The sequence below is a fragment of the Ochotona curzoniae genome, unplaced genomic scaffold (assembly GCF_017591425.1).
Source record: "Ochotona curzoniae isolate NIBS_2020 unplaced genomic scaffold, NIBS_Ocur_1.0 scaffold_2453, whole genome shotgun sequence".
NCBI lineage: Eukaryota > Metazoa > Chordata > Mammalia > Lagomorpha > Ochotonidae > Ochotona > Ochotona curzoniae.
In genome coordinates this window covers 19005644-19031514 of record NW_024467094.1, presented here as the reverse complement: position 1 = coordinate 19031514, position 25871 = coordinate 19005644, and the positions used below count along the sequence as shown (strand labels likewise).

The 25871-nt window shown below is 40.4% G+C and overlaps 1 protein-coding gene across 1 annotated transcript in view; it reads right to left on the bottom strand.

Annotated features, from left to right (window-relative positions):
- ACACA (acetyl-CoA carboxylase alpha) overlaps window positions 1–25871 on the bottom strand; it is a 217218-nt gene that overhangs the window by 88477 nt on the left and 102870 nt on the right. The window contains exons 31-40 of the mRNA XM_041001716.1: window positions 24868–25011; window positions 23988–24084; window positions 22612–22719; window positions 17457–17513; window positions 17172–17216; window positions 10661–10702; window positions 9399–9614; window positions 7902–8057; window positions 6655–6858; window positions 844–999 (exon numbers count right to left, since the gene is read on the bottom strand). Of these exons, the coding sequence (XP_040857650.1) occupies window positions 844–999; window positions 6655–6858; window positions 7902–8057; window positions 9399–9614; window positions 10661–10702; window positions 17172–17216; window positions 17457–17513; window positions 22612–22719; window positions 23988–24084; window positions 24868–25011 (1225 nt within the window). The remainder of the gene's footprint in view (window positions 1–843; window positions 1000–6654; window positions 6859–7901; window positions 8058–9398; window positions 9615–10660; window positions 10703–17171; window positions 17217–17456; window positions 17514–22611; window positions 22720–23987; window positions 24085–24867; window positions 25012–25871) is intronic.

Sequence of the window (25871 nt, the reverse complement as noted above, 5' to 3'; positions counted from 1 at the left end):
CAAAGTAATCCCTTGTATTTCTGAGTAACAGAGCAATCATACATAGACTATTTGCCAAGGCCATAAGTTACTTTATTAAAATTCAAATGTGGTAATGCTGGTAATATTGACTGCGAGACATGGGGAAATCCTATATTCATAGATTTTTTTTTTAAAAGGACAAATTCAGTATTCTTTTGATAGCTTATTCTTTATCTGTTGCATTTTCTGCTGATATACTTTTCTTGCCTTGTATTGATGGAAGAAAAATCTGCAGCATAGATGATTCACCATATAGATCAAAGGAATTTATTTTCATATAGAGGATGAGATTCATAATGTCATATTTTCTCATGTTAGTTTTTATTCAGCTATAATAAATCTCCCACAAAAGGACTTATACTTTAAATGTGTACCATGGACTCTATATCCATTTGTCTATGCTGTCTATATTGATTCTCACTATATTAACCTTGGCCTATCATCTAAGTACCTGGGTGATCTTAGAAAATAGAAAAATGAAAACCAAACTTTCATACCTCTTTTTAAATAACCCTAATCTAAATACAGATATAGGAAATACATATGTAAGTCCTCGCATAAGTTGTTGTGAAGCACCATATTGGGCAGGTGGTTGTAGTTTATTCTCTTCTACTCAATAGATTTATATTCTCACTATTCTTCCTGTTAATTCATTAAGGACCATCCAATATCCGAGTCCACAGTTACTTCATGAAACAGAAATGAGAATTGTGTCACAATTTTTCCCTGCCCTTTCTAGTCAAAATTTCATCTTAAAGAAAATTCTGGAAAATTTTGCGTCCTTAGCCATGCTGGAATGCTTCTGGCCCATTGTCCCCCTACCTGCCGAAACATCTCTGGGATATCATAGATGTACGTTGTCCCTAGGGATTGTGCCTGGAACCTCTTTGATTGCAGTAGGTCTTTGGTCACATACGGAGTATTGATTAACATCCCGTGCAGCGGCCCCTGTTTGTCTCCATATGCCTGAAACATGATCTGCAGGAAAAACAGAATGGTACGGGGAATTAAGACACAGAAGGAAAAAAAAAAATCAGCTGCCAAGAGGAGATTTTCCATGAGTGTTGTTTGTTTGTTTGTTTGTTTGTTTGTTTAATTTTTGGTGGGCTGGGCAGTTAAAACAGGTGTTCTGTCTGAATCAGGTACTTGATGCTATTACCACTTTACAGATAATCAACTCCAAAAAAAAAAAAAATAGTGTGCAATTAGCAGGCTGCTCTCACTTTTGAACTACATGAAATCAACAATACAGTGAAATACTCTTCTCTCAGAAACAGAAAGATGCTCATCTTCTAAACTGACTTAACAACAACATACTCAAAAATGAAGTCAACCTAACCAGTTTGAGCAATCCTGGCATTTTAGCCAAAACAAAAACAGAAATAAACAAGCTATGCACTAAAAAAATTTTCTTCTGCTTCCAATGTACAAGTCTAGATTAAGGCTCCACCACTATCATCCATGTTTCAGTCCACTTAATTAGAAGATGCCTGTAAGTCTCACTGGCCACATAAAAACTTCAAAAATATCTGCCAGACAGTTCATTCCTATTGGTTAGTAAGACACACTCTATAGTAAAAGAACTATACTTCATTAAATTCTGTGTATTAAAATACATGCCCTAGGGGCCCGTAGTGATAGCATAGTGGTTAAGTACTAGTCTTGCACACACCAGGATCCCATATGAGCGCCGGTTCTGATCCTAGTGGCCCCACTTCCCAACTAGCTCCCTGCCTGTGGCCTGGGAAAGCAGTCGAGGATGGTCCAAAGCCTTGGGACCCTGCACCCGCGTGGGAGACCCGGAAGAGCTCCTGGCTCCTGGCTTCGGATCGGCGCAGTACAGCCATTGTGCTCACTTGGGGAGTGAATCATCGGATGGAAGATCTTTCTCTCTGTCTCTCCTCCTCTCTGTATATTGCCTTTCAAATAAAAATAAACAAATCTTAAAAAAAAAATACATGTCCTCCCCCAGTACAGTGTCTACAACTAGTGAACAATTTCTGCAATACCTATTTTGTTACATAACAAAATTACCAAACTAGTTTTTAATCATTTTAAACAATTCTAGGAGAGTACTTTATACTCCATATATTGTTTTATTTGCTTATGAATATTTATAAAGGATGCCATTATTTCTATTCAATTAATATTTATTGAATGTTCGTAGGTTGTATAACACTAAACTAGGAACTTTATGCATGAATACATAACATACAGATTCCCAGTGCGGAGAATACAAATAGAGATGGGGCGCAAGGCTCTGGTTATCGAGACCTAAAAGAGACGCACAAGCTTACAACACACGAATGCATCTCTGGGCTCTGAAACACAGACACAGAGACGCGATTAGCTTTCCAAGCCCGGGATACGGGCAGCTAAAGGCCTCCCTGGCCTCCCTAGCCCTTCACTCAGGGCAGTCAGAATGTTCTACAGGTTCCTCTGTTACAGACAACATTGTCTCAGGCTGCCTAACGGCCAACAGCCGGAAGCTCTGCATCACTGAAGGGAAAAAGGCACCATGTGGGAAGTAAAATTAGCAACGTCTTGAAAGTGTGACATAAGAAATGAGAATTTCTTTTAGGGTTTTATTGCTTTATTTGAAAGGTAGAATTACAGCGAGAGGGAGAGACAGGAGCCAGAAAGAGGGAAACGAGAGGGAGGGAGGAAAGTGAGACAGATCTTCCATGTATCTGCTAGTTCATTCCCCAAACAGTGACAACAGCCACGCTTGGGCCAGACAGAAACCAATCTGGGACTCCATATAAGACTTCCACATGGGTGGCAGCTTACCCTGTGGATCATAATACAGCCCCAAACAACTATGTATTACTTTTAAAAATTTATTTGTGAGGCCCACTTAGTAGCTTATGAGGCTAATGCTGAATCTGCAGTGCCGGCATCCCAAATGGGTGCGGGTTTGTGGCTCAGTTGCTCTGCTTCTGACCCAGTCCCCTGCTTACGGACTGGAAAAGCAGCAGAATAAGGCTCAAGTCCTTAGGCCCTGGACCCTTGTGGGAGAGCAGGAAAACGCTCCTGGCTTTGAATTGGCTCAGCTCTGGCTTCTGAGGCCATTTGGGAAGTGAACCAGCAGATGGGAAGATCTTTACTTCTCCTCTTCCCTGTGAATCAGCTTTTCAGATAAAAATAAATCATTAAAAAAAAAAAACCTATTGATTTGTTTGAAAGATAGAATTACTGAAAGAGGGAGAGAGGTGGGAGGGAAAGAGAGATCTTCCCTCTGCTGCTTCATTCCTCAAATGGCCACAACTGTAAGGGCTGGAACAGGTTGAAGCCAGAAGCTGTATCTGCCTTTCCCACATAGGTGAGGAGGCCAAAGATTTGAGGCATCTTTTCCTGCTTTCCCAGGTGCAATAGAAGAGAGTTGGATCAGAAGTAGAACAGCCAGAACAGGAACAAGTAGAGCAGCCAGAATAAGAAACGATGCCCACATGGGATGCAGGAATCTCAGGAGGTGACCTCACTTGCTGTACCACAATGCTGGCACCCAGGACAAGTTTACAATGTGAGAAACCTAGGCCCAAAGGACGTAAACCAAATCATTAAAAAAACAGGAGTAAAAGCAGCAGGGTCAGGAAGTACATTTCCTGTTTATCGAGAGAAGACAAGACATGTGGGTTCAGGAGTTTGAGACTCAGTTTTGCTAACTCCTTAGAGTTAGGTCAGGCAATAGTTGAGGCTGGCAACATTTACCACACATACTGTGCACTGAAGAAGGAAGATGGAGAAAAGCAATTTAGGTACATAATTGCTGATAGGAATTTATAATGTCACAACTTGAGTAAATGGTTCATCAGTATTATAAAGTAATATATACTTCCTAGATCCAGCAATTACACACTTATATATCTACCAGAGAAAGGAAAGCATATCTAAATAAAAATTTATGAACGGATTTTCAGACTTCACTCTTAATAGCTCAAACTGGGAAATAAAACCTCAAATGTTACCCAACAGGTGAATGGATATAAAAGTTATAAAATCCACAAAATGGAAAGCCACTCAGTAATAGAAAGAAACCTATCCATGCACCATAGATGCATCTCCAAAAACACTGTGCCTGGAAGAAGCCAGACACAGAATAGTATGCATTGTTTGATCTCATTTATATGAATTCCAGGGCAGGCAGAATTAATCTACACTGACACAGAGCAGATTGGGGACTGCCTAAGGGTGGGATCGGTGTCTCTACCTCTGAATGCAAAACAGCATGACAGGTTTTTGGGGCTGAGGAGACATTCTCTACCTTGATAGGAATGGTGGTTCCCAGGGTGCATACAACCACCAGAATGAAGTGAACTGTATACATAAAAGGGAGTCCACTTTATTATATGTAAGTTAAACCTCAATAAAGGTGACTTTAAAATGTTATTTCTCTCTCATGCTACACATTGGAAATCAATTCACTTATGCAATGCATTACACAAATCTTGTCTCCCCACTCTGACTGCCTGACATCAGGGTTCATTACAGCTTACTCCACACTAAGGCTATCCAAGGAAAAGGAATGAAAATGAAACTCAAGCCAGTCGACCTTGTTGCTTATTGGCAGAATGAATAAATGATGCGTAAGGACAAGAGGTTGATAGTAATGATTAGTGAAGGAAGCCCCTGAATGATCCACTATATGTTAGTTCTCTTTTCTACTGTAATAAATGTGGTAATTAAAACCTGGTAAAGTATATGCCTTACAAGTTCATGAAAATATTAACAAATTTTATATATTGAGTATGCTTCTCCAAGGCCAACAAAAGGGCTTCCTTTGAAACCAATGTCTGGCACACACAACCTGCACCCTTAGAACTCCGTCTTGATGACATGAGGGTGCATATTACATTGCAGAGAAACGAACTGTTTGTCTTCTCCTATTGCAATTACAAATTTCTGCAAATCATTTTTTTCTGACACAGAGATTAATAAAGACTAAATTAATAAACCAATGAGTAAATGATAGACATGGTTCTGTATTAAATTCACACGATTCAAATCTGACAATAAGTACCCGATAGGCAAGGGCTGTGGGCTGTGCCTTGAGTCGGTACCCACCTTTAGCTGGGTGCTCCCAAGTCAGTTCCCCAGCAGCCATAGCTCCTGAGCGCAGTCTGCTGTGAAGCCTGAAGAAGACGCCTGCCTTCAGAGCTCCCCGAGCACTGTGGGTGCATGCTACAAGCAATCCCCACCCCCAGACACTTATCAAGGTCTTGTTTTGTGCCAGGAGTGTACCACACCCAACTTAGAGCACCTGTGCCTTTTGCTCCCCCAATCAGCAACAACATCAGCCATGAGGGAAATCTAAGAGCTTTCTAGTAAACAAAAGGAGAGAAAAAAAAAAGCAGCTGTGAAGAACAAACGTATTTATCAGAAACATTAAAATCTCTGGTGGCCATCTTGTTTTTCACAAGAATGGACCTGCCTTGAAGCCATTGTAGAAGTTAATTAAAAATATCCCTGCACATGGAAAGCTTTGACTGAAAATGTCTGTAAGGTTGTCCTGAAAAACATCAAACGCAGCAGAAATGATTGCGTCCTTTCTCCTGCTCACCCCTCATGCTCTTGCGTGCGCTCTCTAACTGTTCACTTCTCTCAACAGGATGGATCTCTCTGGCCATCTAACTGGTAATCAAAGCACAAAATGAAAGGTCATTCTGACAACTACCCAGACTGAAGGTTTTAAAATTCATCTTCACAAGACTGGCAAAAAAAAATTTTTCCTTTCCTACTTCTATTTCTGGATTGAAAAGGCTGTAGATAAAAAAAAAATAACAGAAACACATAATCTCTTCATGGCACCCAATGCATAGAATAGACTGAAACCTTTGCTTGTATATACTGCAACAAGTTCATCCTTTAATCAGTAGGATGCACTCCTCAAGTTCAGGCCAAATTCATTTAAAAAAAAAAATCCAAGTTCTTACACAGATAGGCACCAAAGGTGAACCAATGAAAATCTAGCATCATAAACAGTGGCCCAAACATTTAGAAAATAAGGTGGTGAAGTAGATTCAAAGGAAATTCTCTTATTACGGAATGAGTCAACTCAGTGACTTCAATTTTTCCATCTCAAAAATGGGTTCAACTTTGACATTTTGCTCTTGTGCAGGTATGTATTGCTCTGAGCTCTTGGAAGCTCAGAATGGATAAATAGGACATACTTACTACTGTATATTGTGCATGCTGTTAGATGCTGCTGAAATTTTCCTTTTTAAAGCTGGAAGTTGTGGACCTATTCCAACAATCCTTTATTCACTTGAAAATGAGGGCTTTAACTATGCTGAAAACATACAGGACAAAGCAGACCAGAAAAGACTAGACTGCTGAAGTGGCCCACAAGCCCTCTAAAACAAGAGCCCCACATTACAGAATTACCACTGGAGTTAGGCTCACACCATATTTTAGCACTCACCAAAAGGTGACATAATCATGACAGAGAACACAGCACTTCTTACAAAGCCAATGTTTTTCAAATTCACACAACTATTTGGATAAATAAAGGACAACCGCTCCCCCCCCCATGAAACAATGGGTTTTGTGAGCTTGGGTCTTCTGTATCAAGGACAAGTAGTTTATCCACATGACCAAATCAAAAACTCTAAGGAGTGTGCTTGACCACTGTACCTGTGCTGTCCTGGAGTCAGTCACTTCCTTGTAGAGGCTGATGTCCAAGTAATAGCCAGACTCGTTTGTCAGGAAGAGGCGAATGGGAATTGCCTTTCCAGTCGGTGTCAGGCGAATGTTGATTTTCAGTTCTGCCTGGAGGACGCGCAATTTCCACAGCCGACTTCCATAGCGCATTACCATGCTCCTCACAGATTCCTCAATCTGACACAGACATATCAAGCACAAAACTTAAATACTTTGTAGCCAGGGCCTGTTTAAGGCCTGCCCATCTTTAGGATAAGAGAAATGAGGAAAAAGAGGCTGGTCTGTGGAGATGTATGCTAGAAATTGTCTTTTCAAAAAGTACAAAGTTTCTTAGGAAGTTTGGAACAAGTCAGGGACAGTTTCTGCTGGTTTGGCAGCTGAATGGTTTTCTCCTCCTCTCAACCCTTTCTCCCTTCCCAATTATAGTCACACTCTATATCAAAGATCTGCAACAGGTAAAATTAAAAGCCATGGGATTTAAGACAAAGCCCCAAATAAGAATAAAATCTCCAGCTAAGTAGCTATTAAGTGGCATTTATATGCATGGTAACTATGTTTCATTGCACTTACAGGACCTTAAATCAACATAGCAATTACCAACATGAGCTTTTTTCCATACAATTTTATTAAACTTTATAATGTATGTCTTTTAGTAAATTGCACAAATTAAAGAAAGGCAATTTGCAGGTGATGCTAGAACATTCTACCCAAACATTATAGCTCTGACGCTTGGTCTCTGTCAAGTTCAACTGGGATTTAGGGAGATGAGGCATATGCTCCCACTTTCTCTAATCTTTTTACCAAGGCAACTCAGTACTCTAAGTCTGCAAGGTTAAGAGTTTTTTAGTTAAAAGGCCTCAGACGTGATTTCTTGTAACCAACACACAAAAGTGGTCTAGGAATATCATGAAACAGGTGCCAGCAGAACACAAAGCACTTCAGCATTGCTTGTACAGGACCAGCAAGCTGACACCACATTTAGTTCTGAGTTCTACCTGCATTAACATTGCTAACATTAACAATTAGTAATATTAACATTGCTAATAATCAATGTGTAAACTTTACAATCAGCCTCACAATCAAATTGTAAACTTTAAAGATTTAGGGCTCAACCACCAAAGAGAGAGAGGACCTGTATCCAAGCACAAGTGAGCGGCACATGAATGGATTTCAGTGCTTGCGCTTGCTAGTGCCAGGAGAAAAACTCAGGAGAACGGTACCTTTGAGGGATCCATGATGACTGTGGGCACGAAGTTGAGGAAGATGTGATTACAGTCTGTGCGGACGTTTGTGTTGTTAAAAGCAACTTCCAGCTCATCCATGGCTTCCAGAAGTAGTCGTTCCCCTTCATTTTGTAAATATTCAAAAGAAGCTTCCTGCACAGAAATAATCAACAAGTATATTAAAAAAAAAAAAAAGATGGGAGAGATCCTCCATCTGCTGGTTCAGTCTCCAAACGCCCCTAAGTGCCAGCTACGTCATGCTGTGGTCAGCAGCTAGGAACTCCATCTGAGAGTCACACAAGGATAACTGGGACCTGAGTATATGAGCTAGCAGGAATGTCTCCCAGTGCACTTCAGTAGGTGGCTGGATTGGAAGAGGAGTGGGAACTCCAATTAAACATGAAACTAAGTACTGTGTTATGTGATGTGAGTGCCCAGAGCTACATCGCAACCCCTGCTGTGGGCTAAGCAGTTGATTAGCACTGGTTGGACTGGGCAGGAAAAGGAACTGAGCTTGTGGCTAAAAACACCAAGACAAATTGGACTCATATGTATCCAATTTTCTGGCTAAATTAGGACTTAGGGGAAGAGTATATAAGGAGAAGTGAAGGAGCAAAAAAGAGACTTCGCGGACTTCTACCATCACTGGTCTCCTGTCAATGCTTCATCCCCAGAACCTCTCCCTGTACGCGTTACTGGCTCTGCATGTTGGAGCAAACCCCTATGCCACGCGGGGCATCCCCAGCATTATCATAGTTTAAAAGAGGCAATGAAAAAATCGCTTTTATGATTATTTAACCAGCAGGATGTCATGAATCATAAGGTACCTGGTGAAGACACTGCTTTCCTTTGCCCCTAGAGTAAGTGCAGTGATCAGACACAGCGAGAACAAGCGTGGGTCAGGTAAACAATCCCTGTCAGGGCTTTCATTTGCCTCTAAGCACATCATTTCCTTCTGATAGGTGGAGCTGCTAGGCATTCCCAGAACTGCAGCTTCAATAGAGATAATAATTCAGATATGCCAAACTGAGCTATGCAGAAAGGGAATCTCATCTGTTTAGGAAGCTGAAGAAAGGTCAAAAACATGGTATGTGATAATATCCAACATACGAAAAAGTGCTATGTACAGACACTGCCCAAACCTCTGGACAGGTTGACAAGGGGGCTCATTCTCCCGCAGCTTTCCTCCTTACTCTCTGTCCCCATTGAATTCTCCTGCTGACTTTCCTGTTAAAGTGCTTTTCCTTTTATCCAGTCAGTGGTATCAAACTTCTATTACCAAGAAATCGATGGGGGCGGGCGAGGATTTCTTGCAAGGAATATTTACTTTTGTGACAGAAATGACTTAAAAGATTTTGTCTGATTATTGGAAAATCAGATAAAAGAGAACAGGCACCTTAATTCAAAGAAAAAAAATGAAGACCTGATTTCCAGCTAGGAATACTTTCCTGTCCCTTCCCTGGAGCTATGTTCCCATTAAAAAGCAACACTCACCTTGGTGACCAGATCAGAATGCCTGATGATTGCACGAACAAAGAACCTGTAGTCTGTCACTTCTGTGCCTACTTCCACCTTGGCTGCCCCAAGGTACAGGTGCATCTTGTGATTGGCACAAGGAATGGCAGTGAGGTCAAAATTTCTCATCCGGTTTAGCTCTAACTGGAAAGCCAGAGCAGGCTCCAAGTGACGATAAATCCGATCTTCCTCAAACTGAGAGGAAAGGAATCAGAGAAAAAAAAAATAGCTCACATGTGGCAATTACAGAATTAGCATCTATGTGTAAGTCAAAGATGATTGGAAACAGAAACAGAAGCTATGTTGTACTAATGGGCAACAAAAGTAAGCTCCACCCGGCTAACGCTAACACTTACACAAGATTAGGCAAATAACTAGTCACTCGCCAAGCTCTCAGGATTTAGGATGTTTCAAGCGGTAATATTCCCCATTGGAAGCAAAGAAACAAAAATCTTAAGTTCTCTAAAAACTTCCTGCAGCATTTAGTGTTTTCTAACTTGTGTTTTATAATTAAGCACAGATTGCTTCAGATTACTAGCTAATTCACATGCCCACATTTTGGAATTACCCCACGAGTCTAAATGCTTAAAGCAAGGATCCATGTCTTAGCACTTAGGACACAGCAGAAAGGATGTTAATTCTCGGCATCATATAATTTCCTTTAAAAAATGATCTTTGGGTTTGGAACATACTGTATCCTTAGAAATACAGTTATAGGTGCAGCTTCTTAAAAAGTTGTATGGAACATTGTTGTTTTGTACATTTTGCTAATACCAAATTGTTTTTCCAGATTGTCAACTGAATGAATGGAGCCAAAAAGCCAAAAATATAAGCTGATAACAAAAAGAAACCAGCACAATCTGAAATAATGTAAAGGTAAAAAGCAAATCAAAGTTAAATGTAAACTGCCTGTTGATGACAAGACTAACTCTGCTTGGGAGCTACTGCACATCATGCAACTTGTCCTGAAGCTTAGGGATGCTCTCCCGAGTTGTTGTCTCCTTTGGGCAGCTCAGCACACTGGGATGTTTCCAGAAACAACATGTCACACAGGGCAGCCTGTTTTAGTTTGAAGACACATGCAAGACAAAGAGAAGCACAGGCTCAATCCAAAAAGAAGGCCAGGAAGAACTCGTGGCAGAGCTTAGCTATTCTTGGGCTTTTTAGAAATAAGTAAGAACTCGGGGGGTGGGGGGAGAGAGAGATAAAAAAAAGGAAAAAGGAAAGGAATCAGGTCTTACCTTATCCCTTGCTCGGAATGTGAAAAATTTTGGAAATTCTCTCTGTGTTAAATAAAGAGGGAAAATGTGTCAGTTCTTCCTAGATGAGATTTTTGGGAAACAAGCATGTAGCAGAAAATCGGCCACAAATCTACAAGACACTTTTCCAGAAAACATCCTCTCACCCCAGCCTGAGTCAGGGAACATGAACAGTACCTCAGGGACCCATCATTTTGACCCTCTCGTACAAATCTGAGAACACCACGCTATTAACCTAACTTTAGCACCTACACTTTCCCAGGGAGGAAAAAATTCTTTCTTCTCCTAAGTGGGGGAAAAAAGACAAACCAAACCAAACAAAATCTAGCTGCTCTCGGCAAACCTGGTAAATAAAACCAACCAAACCTGACGATACAGCCACTGGCACAACAGTTACTGGATTGATTTCCCAAGTTTCTCCCTGACAAACTCTTAAAACATAAGCTAGCCAGCTGGCCTAGAATTCTCAGTTCATTTTTTTTTCTCCCACATTCTTTTTCAAACCAATGTCAGGGGTTTCAATGATAACACAAAGGTTTAATGGAAATCCAAGATGACACTGTCACCACCACTGCTATCTATGTAGGAAAGAAAGCAGCGAGACTGTGGACCCTGTAATCATTAGGCCTTACTACTCTTTTGCAGAGCATTACACAAGAAAGCAACCAATTTACTAGGATCTTATTAATTAACAAAGATGAATTCAATTAGCAGAGTTCATTACTTTCTGAAATTTAACTTATTAACGCCCAACACCTCTGGTTTCTCGGATGGAAAGCTCTACTAGCAGTGTTGGAATCAAGTCATTACTATGTGCCTCAATAGGAGGTTTCATTAGGCATCGTCCTCATTATGAGTGCAATGTAATCAAATACTGGCATAAGATAGAGGGACCCAGCACTAGTTGCCTACATGTGTCCTTCAACAAGCTTTCGGAACCACAAAGGAAACAGTGGCAGCCATTCCTATGTGTTGAGCCATGCACTGCTCTGAACAAGCTCTCGAGGTAGGCATGATGAGACCCCCATCTTAGGTGAGCAAGTGGTGGCTCAAGTGACAAGTCATCACAGGGCCAGATAGGAGCTCGTGGGTCTATAACACCAGAGCCTACATCCTTTCCAATGTGGGGCACTGCTTTTCTATCTTTGTTGTAATCCAAATTTGTTAATTTGAAAAATTTTCTTTGATGAGAAAAAATTAGCAATTAAAACGTTAAGGAAAATAGCAGAATGAACGAAGCAAACTCATGCTGAAAATCTGTGGTTCTTGAATTCAAAATTTCCTGAATATTTACATGTGCATTATCCCTCACACTAACCCATTATGTCCCAAATTATCCCCCTTCATATGCAGGGCACCTATAAAGAGTTACACTGAATAAACACACCACTTGTATTATGCCACTGAAGAATTCACAGAATTGAAAACTTGGAACTTAATGGATAAGGCATTAAGCATGCATATTATTTCACATTTTCTCTTCATTTTATAGACCTCGGTGCTTGTTACCATGCCCAGGGAAATTCCTTTTCAGGCTTCTGCTTTTACATGGTAGTACTTTTACTAGTGGCATTTTGTTGTAAAAAATGCCTCAATACCTCTCTAACGCCAAAGTGATGGTGAAGGAGTTTAGGGAGACTACAAAGGTTAAATAGGAGGACTTTTTTTTTTGCTGAATTATTGATAAATTTAATGCTCAAACTTTACATAATATAGTTTTGGATCTTTTGCTTTTTAAAAAAATATTTGTTTAAGAGGAGAGAGGGAGGAAGGAAGGGAAGGAGGAAGAGGAAAAAGAGTGAGCAAGCTAGCCAGCCCATTTCCACTTGCTGGTTCACTCCCTAAATGCCTTCAAATGGTCTGCCAGGACTGAAGCAGCAAGTTAGAAGCCCAGACCTCAGGCTGAGTCTCCCATGTGCCTAGCAGGAAACAAAGTACTTGAGCCATCACCCACGGCCTCTCAAGTTTTCATCACTAGGAAGCTGGAATCAGGATCAGAGCTGGGGCACAAAACCAGGCACTCCAACATGAGATGTAGGCACCCTAATAACCATCTCCCCTAGTTTTATTCTAGAGAGGTGTAACTTCCAGGATATTACCTAAAATGTAATACATTAAAAAAAGAGGTGGAACTCACAGAAAGAAAAGTCAAGGAACATGTCAATGCAATTTTTAAGCACACACTTCTTCCTATTCTGCCTGAACAATTACTAATTAAAATATTTAGCATATAATTTATTCAATTATGTACATTTTTAAGATAAACACTATTTCCTGCCAAAAACAAAACAACAGTAACCAAGATGGCACTTTTCCATTAAACGAATCAAGAAAATTCATAGTAACTAAAAGGCATGAAAAGCAAATAGTTTGAATGGAAATGTCTTTATTAAGCAGTAAAAAAGATTACTTCTCGGCAGAAGTGTGCAACAACTGCTAATCAGAAAAAAAAATAGCCTTCTTGTTTCATTGCATTTATTTTATGAATTTATTCTTCAGAGAAAAAAAGCATTATTAAGGTTGGCTGAGAAAAGGTGTCATGAGATGGTGTCATCAGCAAAACTTAGAACCAAAACTGCCTAAGTTTTAGTTCCACTGAAAAAGCCATGATTTTAGAATTTATGGGTTCAGAACAAAAGATGGCAAGAACTTGTGTGCAATGACAAAACAGGATTATCATGCCCTAATCCTGGGAGACAAAAACCTGAATACTTTCATAAAATGCCACCTTTTATTTGTTGGCTCAAAAGCCACAAAATCGCAAAAAGGAAATGCAAAAGTCTCATCCAGTGGTTCAAGTAAATTTCTTCATTTCACCTCATCTTCATATTGCCAATTTTTCCACTAACAGTAATCAGGTTTATTCCATTACTATTCTAAGTGCTTTCCAGGGCATTCTACTAGTGTTATGGGCAAATATCATAATTGAATGTACACAAAGAAAAACCTTTTCTGCGTTCTGACACCAAAAAACAAAAGAATGCAACATTTCTCAGGAAGGAATTATCCCCCTGCTGTGTTCTAATCAGCCAACCATCATCAAGACAATCAAAATAATTTGCCTAAATTAGCCAATCAAGACACCCTGCAAATCAGAGAATGTAAAAACCTGAAACAGAAAACATCATAGCTGATTATGATACTAATAATCGTGTTAAAAACCTAATGAGATGAAGAAATTGGGAGCTTGCTGGTGCAATTCTCTTTTACCTCACCATGCTGAGAGCTAATTATATAGACTGTAATTAAAACAAAAAACATAAGCCAAACCTTCTGAAGACTAATAGTTGGTCCACTAGCGAACAGCTCATTTTTTTTTAAAAAGTAAATGAACTACTAGTCGTGATCATTGTTTATGATACTGAGCTCTTCCTTCAAGGCCAAACAAACCAAAAACATTTTGTGAAGTGGAATCACACAACCATAAACTGTAACCATTTCTCAGACAGCTGTAGAAATGTGAAAGAACTCACGAACTCTTACTAGCAAAAGAAAAGGAAACACTAAACAGATGCAAACTGCTTGCTTTAGACAGTTTTTGGACTTTTTTTCAGTGGCAAACATAAGAAATGCCAAGATTATACACTTGAGTATACTTAAGAAAACGTTTCTGAAAAAAAAAATTTAAAAAATTTTTAAATAAAGTATATTATTGGTATTCCAATTAAGACAGAACATTCTTCTGTGTTTTTAGAATTCCAGACTTGAACTGTGAGTGAAATTAACAGTGAGTTAGCGAGTTTCACCTAATACAAAACTGTCAACTACAACTTAGCTGGTTGCAGAAATTCAAGGCACTTCCTCTGCTTTCACAGCTTGGATCTTTAATCCTTACAGGGACAGGCTTGCTTTCTTTAACTTTATGTTTAAATGTCAGTGTTAAGCAGTTATTCGAGTCACATTATGGGTTAGCGATTTAAAGCAATGGTTATAGAAACAGACTGCACACCAAGTCTACATAATGTTGCGAAACGTGGCTGTCTCAGACCAGGATTCTCCATAGAAAGTCAAGGGACATAGCTGCGACAGCTCTGGGGAACTACAAAGGCTACACAGTGGAGCCCTGGCAATGCTGGCAGCTTTCAATGGCATCAGGATAGTCTCTCTGTTTGGCCCGTACTTGCCCAGGTCTGGTTCTGAGGCAGTCTCAAAGGCAGAAGACTGACACAGCACAGTTTGTCTCATTCCACACCAACCAGTGTTGCTCTTGGACCACACTTGATAACCTTCCTCCTCTCCCTGCCCCTGGTGCATCCCCTCTTCTATTCAATAACCTGGGGATTTTACAGTGTACAACAGGGGAGGCTGCATACATCGTGGTGGATTACCAAGAAGCCAAAGAGATCAAGGGATTCATTTCTAACACTCCTGCAAAGCTTCCTCTTTTTCACACCACACTACCTATGGGCAAACACACAGCAGATGAAATGACAGAGGCACCGCATACTTCATGAACGGCACACTATCACCAGTACTAGAACTCATGGCAGCACCATGACAGTGAGCCTTGAATTCCTGTCTTTCCTGCCAAGGCTTCCTGGCTACCACAGATCCTGGGTGGGATTCACTAAGGGGTTTAACATCCAAATACCCCACTTCCTCTGCCATCCAGTTGCTCAGGGCAAATCCAGCTGCCAACAAAGTCTCCATATTTTCTTTGCTCTAAAGAAGCAAAGAAGCCTTTCACACATTCATGACAAACCAAGTCACTTGATAATTTAACTGATTTCCCACTTGATGCCACTATAAATAGGAAATCGGACAATGTCAGGAAAGACCCTTCCTTGGTGGCCTCATTTCCTAGCAGATTTTGCCTATATATGCCCTATTCAATCTAAATCCAGAAATAGAAGAGAGGAAAAAAAAATGCCTCAAAGGCACTAGGTATACTCTAGGACATGACACAGATTCAGAGATTAATTTTTTTTGTTTTTTTTTTTACAAATGGTTTACAAAATAATTTTTTATTGGCCAGTTTTAGTTGATCATAGAATGCTATTATAGAAAGTCAGTTAGTGCATTAAAGGCATGAAGACTGTCTAAACCAATAGTAAAAAGGAAAAATAATTTGACAGATTCATTGTTATTCCCTAGAATAATATGCTATTATTCCAAAGTCAGTTGATGAAAGTAAAATGCACAGTAACACTTAAGAGTCTAGTCCAGCAGCCTTCTAAAATCCAGGGCCTGGCTCTGGCATGTCTGCTTTAGTCCTGATCAGCCCCTACCAGCCAGTGTTTATTCATGGGCTCTGACAGTCTATCCCCCGAGTATCAATTTTATTCTCTAAGCTCCTGATTTTTCTTCCTAAAGCCCCAGGGTTCTCTTTAAGCTCCTCATACTTCTCCACTGATTCCAGTTTCCTATCTAAAGTTATTGATTGATATATATCTGTACTCTGCTTGATTTCCTGACATCAATAACACAGGGGAGTTGTGTAGTCCTCAACATTTCCTAAAGCATTTCAGAAAATCTTAGTTCTTTAGCCTGCAGGGTAGGCTTTCGTGTTTCTCTATAGACTAGACCAACAAGGTGAACTGCACGAAGGAAAACAAAGCACCGGTGACAGAGACCTGCTACATGAAAGGAATAAAAGTGAATGCACAAAAGTCCTCGAGCGGAGAAAGTCTTTCCTAGCATCTCAAGTGTTATCTTCATTACTGCAAATGAGCAGGCTTGAGAACTAACTTAATAACTTTAATTGCCAAAACAAAATGAAATTCTTATCAGGAAAATTAAGACTTCCTAACATCCCTTGGAATCTCACTGAGCTACACGAGAATCAATTTTCAGTAAACTATTGTGACTACAATCAGTCATTCTGAGAACGACATCTTGATTACAAACTGGATTTCTGGCCTTCCTGCTGTCATCATACTGGGTCTGATCACACAGGTACACCAGAGTTCAGATGCCAGGCTATTAACTTACTTTTCTTTTCAATACAATTTTTAATCTCATAAATATTAACAGACAATTTCGCTAAATGGGAGAATCAGCAACAGAATACTCCATTTTTTTTTATTTCTCCTTGAATTAACTCTTCAAATTAATATAAGACAAAAGTAGCAACTGAGGCTCTGTGAAGGCATTTTGAATTGTCACTGTCCTTCAGAATTGTGAGCTCCTTCTAAAGGAACTTGACCCCATTTTTGGGAGGGGCTGAGACCACCGCATGCAACGCGTACTTCATGATGGACCCAACATGTGCATGGCAGAGATTACTAGTTATTTCATCTAGACAACAGATACAGTCATTTGTAACTATTTCTCAAAGATACTACTGAGAAATCATGAAAGAGTTAGAGAAAACATTGGCTGTTACACTGGATAGAAGAATTAAAGTATTACATTCCATTTAATACTTCCCTAAAAAAAAAAAGATGGTGGGAATCAAACATCAGTGCATTCCACTTAAGTAACATATTCTGTTTAAATAACTAGTGGCAAACAAAACAGTAACCAGTCTTTCATTATGATTCCTTTTACTTACATGAAATCTCTGATCCACCTCACAGTTAACTTGTTTTCTGAAGTCCTGTGAAATAAAAACCAGAAAAGAAAAAACATGAGAAGCAGGGCATTAGTTACAAGATTAAATATAAATTGAGCAAAACATGATTTAATTAACTTTGGAAAAGATTGACTTTACAGAAAAGCAGATATATCCACCTGGATTCTAAATTCAAGCAAAAGATTTTTATCTCATTTTTTTAAATTCTTTAAAAATTCTAGCAGTATCATAAGAAATATTAAGTGTAAGTTTATGTATCAATACCTTTTGCGCAACCAGGAAAGTAAGACGTCGGATTCCATGCTCAACCAGGGTTGCTTTCTAAGAACAAATGGGCAAAACACAAGATAATGATATCTCCATTCATCCTATATTTTATTCGATTCAATTAGCATTAGGCTATATTTAGACTAAGTATCCTTTCTGGGTCTCTATATCTCAACTCAGTATCTTCAAATTTGTAAGTAAATACATCTTTTTTTAAAAAAAGATTTACTTATTTTTATTGCAAAGTCAGATATACAGAGAAGAGGAGAGACAGAAAGGAAGATCTTCCATCTGATGGTTTACTCCCCAAGCGGCCGCAATGGCTGGAGCTGAGCCAATCCAAAGTCAGGAGCTTCCTCCACATCTCCCCCGTGGGTGCAGAGTCCCAAGGCTTTGGGCCATCCTCAACTGCTTTAACAGGCCACAAGCAGGGATCCAGAAGGGAAAGTGGAGCTGCTGGAATTAGAACCAGCACCCATATGGGATCCCAGCGCATTCAAGGCGAGGACTTTAGCTGCTAGGCTACTGTGCCAGGCCCTGTAATTAAATCTTAACCTGGCTCCTGGGACTAAGTATTATGGAAATGATTATATGCTAGGCAAAAAGGAAGGAGACCTGTGCAGAGGAGAGAAGCTCAGGTGAGGTCAGCTGGGTTCCCTGGGAGGTGATTTCCAGGAAGGAAGCCCTTAACACAATCACTGCTTCTAAAGTCACACTGTTGGGTATATACTCAATGTGAAGATTAATTAGTTACAACTAATAATGTAATAATATTGACACATAAAACAGAAATACAGACTCTACATTGTTTATATCATAGCTACTGTCAGCAGCAGCCTTCCTACACTCCAATCCAACAAGCCCTAACTCTTTGATTCTTCAAAAACAATTTCCCCCATTTTACATGAGTTTTAAGGATTCTATTAAAAACTGTTAAAAGCAATGCTTAATGGGATTTTAAATTTAAGAGGCATTTACTAACTCTGCTCTGCATGGGTGAGTGACAAAGAAGCTGATGGAAACTGGTCATTTTAAGGCAGCTATTCTACAAGTATTGGAAGTCTGGATCTAAGCTCTCCTCTATTGTGTATTTACCACAAAAGGCAGAACTAATAAGCAAATTAATAAATTGAGTGTAAGACATGATTTTTAAAGATTTATTTATTTTTATTGGAAAGGCAGATATACAGAGAAGAGGAGAGACAGAAAGAGCTTCCGTCCGATGATTCACTCCCCAAGTGAGCGCAACTACTGATGCTATGCCGATCCGAAGCCGGGAACCAGGAACTTCTTCCGGGTATCCCACACAGGTGCAGGGTCCCAAAGCTTGGGGCCATCCTCAACTGCTTTCCCAGGCCACAAGCAGGGAGCTGGATGGGAAGTGGAGCTGCCAGGGTCAGAACCAGCACCATATGGGATCCCGGCATGTTCAAGGCGAGGACTTTAGCTGCTAGGCCACGGTGCCAGGCCCAAGACATGATTTTTAAAAGGTTCCTAACAAACAGGACTACATGACAACAAATAGAAAAGCATTTCTACAGCTCAACAGGCTGAAGAATATGTGAATAGTGTACAACAAAGAAAATACAGACTTTCATAACCTACATCCAAACTTTGTTAAGATTCTTTTGATTGGGCCCAGCGTGATGGTGTAATGGTTATGGTCCTTGCCTTGCACACACCGGGATCCCATATGGGCACTGGTTCTAATCCCGGCAGCCCCATTTCCCATCCAGCTCCCTGCATGTGGCCTGGGAAAGCAGTCGAAGACAGCCCAAAATTTTGGAACCCTGTACCTGCATGGGAGACCTGGAAGAGCTCCTGGCTTCAGATTGGCTCAGCTCCAGCCGTTGTGGCTACTTGGGCAGTGAACCATCGGACAGAGATCTTCCTCTCTGTCTCTCCTCCTCTCTGTACATCTGCCTTTCCAATAAAATAAATAAATCTTTTTAAAAAAAGATTATTTTGATTTTATTTGAAAGAGAAGGAGAGATATATAGAGCGAGCTTCTATCAGCTGGTTCACTGCACAATTGGCTGCAATAGCTAGGGCTGTGTCAGTCTGCCACCAGGAACCCAGGTCTTAACATTGGTGCAAGGACTTGAATTCAGGCACTCAAATCTGGCCTGTGAGTATTTTAATGGCTATCTCAAATTCCCACCCCACCCCTGAACCCTTCACTTTCAGGACTTTTTTTTTTTTTAACTAAACTGTCTTCTTATGGAGAGGATGCCCAGTCCCAGGCATTTCTTTTTATCTCTCTTTTCTGCTACAGCATTGCTGAGTATAAGAGGCTTTAAAAGATAATCGGAAAATTTTTTTAGAAAGAAATTTTGGTTTACCAACACTTAAAAAATGATCCATCCTGTCACCCCACCCCTAAGTGCAAATAACAAGTACTGCTGCCACAGTATGTTAAAAAAAAAAAAAAACAGTGTTGGGAGAAGGTGGTGTGGTAATTCCGGCCTCTCTGTGTTCCTGAAAACAGAAACACCACTTCTGATGCCAACAAAGAATTCCTCTACAGCCTACTCCTTCAAAGATGAGCATCAATAGCCATGTTCTGGCAAGGGAAGAAAATAACTTTAATAATGCCATGATTTAAAATCAAAATTGTTATTGCTTTTAAAATTCCACAAGTGGCTGACAATAACAGCAGAGCAACAGGATTCTGATTACATTGTAATAATGCGGGTCTCACAGCAAGTCCACAGCTATTACCCAGCGATTAGGCGTCAGCACCTGGAGAAACTCCATTTACACTGACGGTTGCAATCTCCTCCACAAGTCATTTACAAATATATGATCCTAATTTCTACAAGAGAAAAAAAGGCATGCTGGGACTAGAAGATTATTTGGACAATTTGGATCAACCTATTTGATAGTTTAATGTGTGCTTTAAAAAAAAAACTTTTTCTAAAGTGCTCGGAACATGATCATGAAGTGAATAATAAAACTAGTTATCACTTCTGCTTCTTAAAATTGCTTTTCCTTCCGTGTGTATGTGTGTGCATGTATGTATATATAGATGCATGATTTTTTTTAAACAATCAGATAAAAATACCAAATATCTGAAGATAAGCATAATACCCAAACCAGTTAACAGCTTCTCTAGGATTGGAGTGTTAGTGTTGGCATAGTCAACCCTGATCCTTCTCAATAGTTCTGCGTAGAAACTGGATTTCTTGGTACCCCAGTTTAAAGTTGCAGTAAAGGAAAACAAGCTCATTAACATTAGAAAGACACATAGTGAAAATGATGAAAGCTTTTTAAATCAATGTGTGATGCTATGTAACACTTGATGTAAAGGTGACGAAAAGCTGAAAGTGAACAACTTACAGAAAAGCAAATAAACATGGACAAGTAGTGTTTCAAAACCTGGGAAGAAACTTTGGCAACAGTAGCAGCCATATGGAATAGGAGGACTCGTCCAGTAGTTACCCTGAGCACGGTTTTCAAGTTAATTCTATATAGCAGCTAGCCAATGGCAAGAAGTAAACTGAATTTTACTTTTAAAGAAAAATTCCCAGGCAAGTTCTTTCCTTTCTCTGGAAACAGCTCTTCTTTCTGCTGGCCATGTTGGCAAATCCCAGTGAGTTTATGGACTGGGAGGGCATCACAGATTAAGTACCTAGTCTAATATTAATCACAAAGTCACCGTTTTTGTTTTGTACACATCTACTACCATCAGCCTATGTGACGCCAATGCCTAATTAAATTCCAGAAACATCTACTGAGCTCTTTGTCTCAAGTAGTATGGGTCCATTCCACTGCACATTCAAAGAGAACACATGGTTCTGGGCACTAGGGGCAGTGTAAGAGAGCAAAGCAGCAGCTATCACATACTGTAATGAAGCAGCATGGTTACCGTCTCAGTCCCTCCACTAGACCCAGAGCACCCTCAGGACTAACAGCATTCTACTCACTGGTCTACTATTCCTGGACCTGCACTCCCTGGAGCTGGCACCAAGGCTTCAGACTCCTGGTTCTCTGTGATCAGCCCCTAGTTACACTCTCTGAGCTTCAATTATTCCCCAAGTCTTAGAACTGAAACAATTCTTGGAATTGGTCTATAGTACACATGTTAAGATTTCGAAAATTCTCAGAAGTAAAAAGCATTAGCACTCTTAATAAATAAATGTATGCTGTACAATTAGGAAATCAAGAGATAAAACAAAGAAACAACAAAACAAACAGTGCTGTTAAGGCTAAGTCCTCATCAAAGAGGTGAAATTTGGTGAGAAGAAAAAGAAAAATGACAGAAATTTCAATTTAACTATTGGGAGCTTGATGTCAGCATGAAATATCCACAGAACAGAAACTTACAGCATATATCTGATATTTTTGAAGCTGGAAAGATACAGACTTAGAAAGGACCTGAGTGGATTTGGACTTGCCATGTGCACAGTTAAGCCACCATGGGAAAATAATCAGCAGGTGTCTGAAAGTTCAAGGCTGAAGCTTTGGGAAAGCTTTAGAGATGCAACTTCCCCTAAAACATGTTTTAAAACTATTTTTGAAGATTCACTTCACTTCACTCATCAAAGGTAGAATGACAGTGACAGGGGAGGAGATAGAGAAAGAGGGAGAGATCTTCCAACCACATGCTAACTACCGCCCCCCACCCCCATGGCTATAACGGTTAGGTCAGAGCCAGGCAGAAGCCAGGGGCTTGAACTTCTATCTGGGTCTCCTATATGGGACGCAGGAGCCCAAGTACTTGGGCTGTCCATCGGCCTTCTCAGGTGCTTAACAGACAGCTGGACTGATACAAAGTGGAAAAGCTGCAACTCCAACCAGTGCTCCCCAGGTGATGCTGAGACTGCAGGCAGTAGCTCAACCTGCCGTTGCACAGGACCCTGCTACAGTGCCAGAGCCCCTGACATGCGTTTTCCATGGTTAGGGTTTGTATTTCTCAATATGAAAGTATGTTCATTACAAATAATTAGATTGCTTTGTAGTTTTGTTTTTTTAAAATTACTTTGTTATCTTATTTCTATAGGCAGAGCTAGCTACAGTTTTGACAGCTGTGATTAAAGATGCAGCCAGGAACAGAGACAAACTGTGTAAGCAGCAGCTGACAGAACGATGGGTGTGATGCAGACGGCAGGGAAAAGTACCACGGCCAGCTTGCATCCATCTGAGGACTTACATTCTGCTGGGTGAACTCTCTGAACATGGCAGCCAGCCTGTCATCTTCGATGTCGCAGTCAGTCTTGATAGCCACATTCAGAATGTGAATTGGTTCATCCCTGGGGACCTGTAACCCAAGAACACAAAACCAAGAAATGACGAGGCTGGCTAACTCAAAAGCAGAAGACATTACACTATTTGGTCGAACATGTGAAAACATCCCCACGGGGCGTTTTGGCTCACCCATCAGGAGGAATAAGCAAATTGAAACCACTGCCCACCAGCCACACAGAGATTCAACAAAGCATATAACTTTTAAGATGTAAGGCAGTAAAGGCGTTACCTAGAGGTGGCCTTAAATCATGAATTGACATGAACTTAGAGATCCGGGTCTCAACATTTCCAACATGGAAATGGGGAAGGGAGAGCATTTATTCATTTGATTTGCCCCGTCTCTTCACAGAAGTGAAGGAAAAGGGGTACAAGAAGCCAACTGAACATCCTCTCACATTAAGTATTTCCTGAAAGTTTATCAAACAGTGAAAATATCAAACCACAGGAAAAGAATGTAGAGAAAGAATACAACTTAATTTGTTGTTGGAAAAATGCAAAGGGAATAAAAAAAAAAGGTTTTAAACAAAATCACTGTTTTGTTTTGTTTTGCTGCAACCTAAAGTCCATCATCGCCTGAGAACCGTGGCTAGCCACAAGCCATCCCTACGTGAGAATACCAGCAACCAAAGCTGAGGGCTTTGTTTTAAAAATTTATTTTATTTTTACTGGAAAGCAAGTTAGACAGAGAGGAAGAGAGACAAGATTTTTTTGTTCGTTGTATCATTCCCCAAGCAGCCTCAATGACCAGAGCTGAGCTGATCCGAAACCAGGAGCCAGTAACCTCCTCTGGGTTTCCCGTGTAGGTGCAGGGTCCCAAGGCTTTGGGCCATCCTCAACTGCTTTCCCAGGCCACAAGCAGGGAGCTGGATGGGAACTGGGACCACTGGGATTAGAACTGGCACCCATATGGAATCCTAGTATGTGCAAGGCGAGGACTTCAGTCACTAGGCTATCATGCCGGGTCCCAAAGCTCAGATCTTAAAAAGACAACATTCAGGAATCCTGCAACAGCTGCAATGGCTACGGCTGAATTCATCCTACCTTATAGATTAAGATAGTTTTAGAGTTAGAATTCATATGCCACCTATTTCCAAAAAATACTTTTAACTAGGCACACAAAGTTAAATAATATCAAGTAGGGTAAAAAAAAAAAAAAAACAAAAACAAAAACAAAAAAAAACAGTGCATTCTTCCCTTTAATTTGCAAAGATAGAAAGGTAGCTTGTTGCATAAGACCTGTGTGCAAAAGAGCAAAGCAGCTCTTCTGAGGGGACACTGTACCTTGTCTTCATCATACAGAGACGTGTGGCCTGCCTCTGGGAACGTGGGGCTCTGAGGTGGGGAGTCACAGAAGCAGCCCATCACTTCATCAAAGATCCTGAAAAATATCAGCCAAACACTGAACACCCAAGTGGCAGGAGACGCACACTGCCATTGGCAGCTCAGTCTAAGAGGTTTAGCTCTCCTATCCTGTAACCCAAAAATCAACTGAATAGAATCACCAGTGGCTGGAGGTGACATGCAAAATTTCTCCAAGTGGCAGAAATTAGGAGGATGGATTGTTTAAACTCAAACTGTGTGTATTCTTTTTCCTTTTATTTTTTAAATGATCTAGAGGTTTTTGGGCTTGTTTTCTCCCCTCCCTTTGTAAGATATGAGCACTGCTGTCATCATCGGTCTTAAAGTAACAGAAGGAGCCTGGGACCGGAACGGTGACAGACCAATGTAATTACCCCTCCCCCTAGGGTAACGCATCAGTATACATCAAGAGATAGATGCTGAACGCATTTAATCAAAAGATGTATCGTCTCTGGTGGGGCTCACTCTAGTGTTGTGTTTAATTTCTCCTGACATTTCACTCATCACAGAGCAGACAGCTTCTTCTGTTAGCTCCTAAGGAAAAGAAGGCTTCTGTTTCTTTTTTTTTTTTTTTTTTCCTTCCCCCTGACCAGGCTCATTACTACAAGTAGTGACTTGCGCTGCCTGAAAGAGAGGAGGAAATGGAAGGAAATATACCTCCCATAGGCCCTACATGGCCAATGCTCCATCTCCTTAGCTGGTTCATGGCTCTTCTAGGAAAGCCGAGACCCTTCCCCCACCCCGCCTGCCAAGACAGAGATGGCCATGCCCCTTGTTGTACAGACACAGTGCTACGTCTTACCTGACAAAATCTTCAAAAGTCCGGAAAGAGACCATTCCGCCCATCCGCTGACATGGTGGAGTGAACGAGTTGTCCAGCAGCACGTCACTGACACTAGCTACATGAGTCATGCCATAGTGGTTGAGGTTGGAGGAGAAGGACATTCTAAATGGCAATCCAATGAAGTGCATTAGACATGAAGGGTAGGAGTAGGGAAAGGGAGTGTAACAACAGAGGGGAGGAGCTGAAAGAAGACTGAGGTAGGGGCGGGTGGCGGAGCAGGATCTGGTTTTTTAGCCATTATGGATAAAGTAGCCTGCTAGATTCACGTTAGCCCTATCATTTGATTCCCCATTTGACCTCCATTTTTATCACTTCAAAATGTCTCCAAGTAGGAATATAAGGACTGTCTGGAGTATCATGACAGTTTTGCTATAATGGCATTATATCTAATGAGTGAAAGGACATGGGGCTTCAAAACCATCCTGCATCGTCCCCTTCCCTGTAACGTTTGCTCATTCCAAAAGGAATACGCAAGCCAAGTGAGTTGTAACTATTTAACATGTAAGAAATTTTTCTGTATGAACTGTAACATTATTCCTAGTTAGGTATAGCAGTAGGTAGATATACATATTATGTGAAATAATTCTAAGTCAATCATTTAGAAAGGCTTGGTAAATTCCTCTACCAGCATTATTTAGACATAGGAACAACTCATAGCCTATAAAGGGACTCTACCAAGATAGTCACTTTTTCCTACAATGGAGTGATAGGGATAATTATTAGGCTTATAATTCTCCCTTTTGGAAAGAGAGCCATTTTTCCACTCCTAAACTGCAAAAATTTCCTCTTTAAACATTTCTGTACCAAGGCAAAAAAACTAAGTCCTTAATAATTCCCAGCAAGACCAAAAAAAAAAAAAAAAAAAAAAAAGGCAGAGCATGGGTCTCAAAGTATGTGTAAGCATGACAAACGGTAGCTAAATGCAGATGCTTAAAGAGAATTGAACTGATTTACTCAATCTA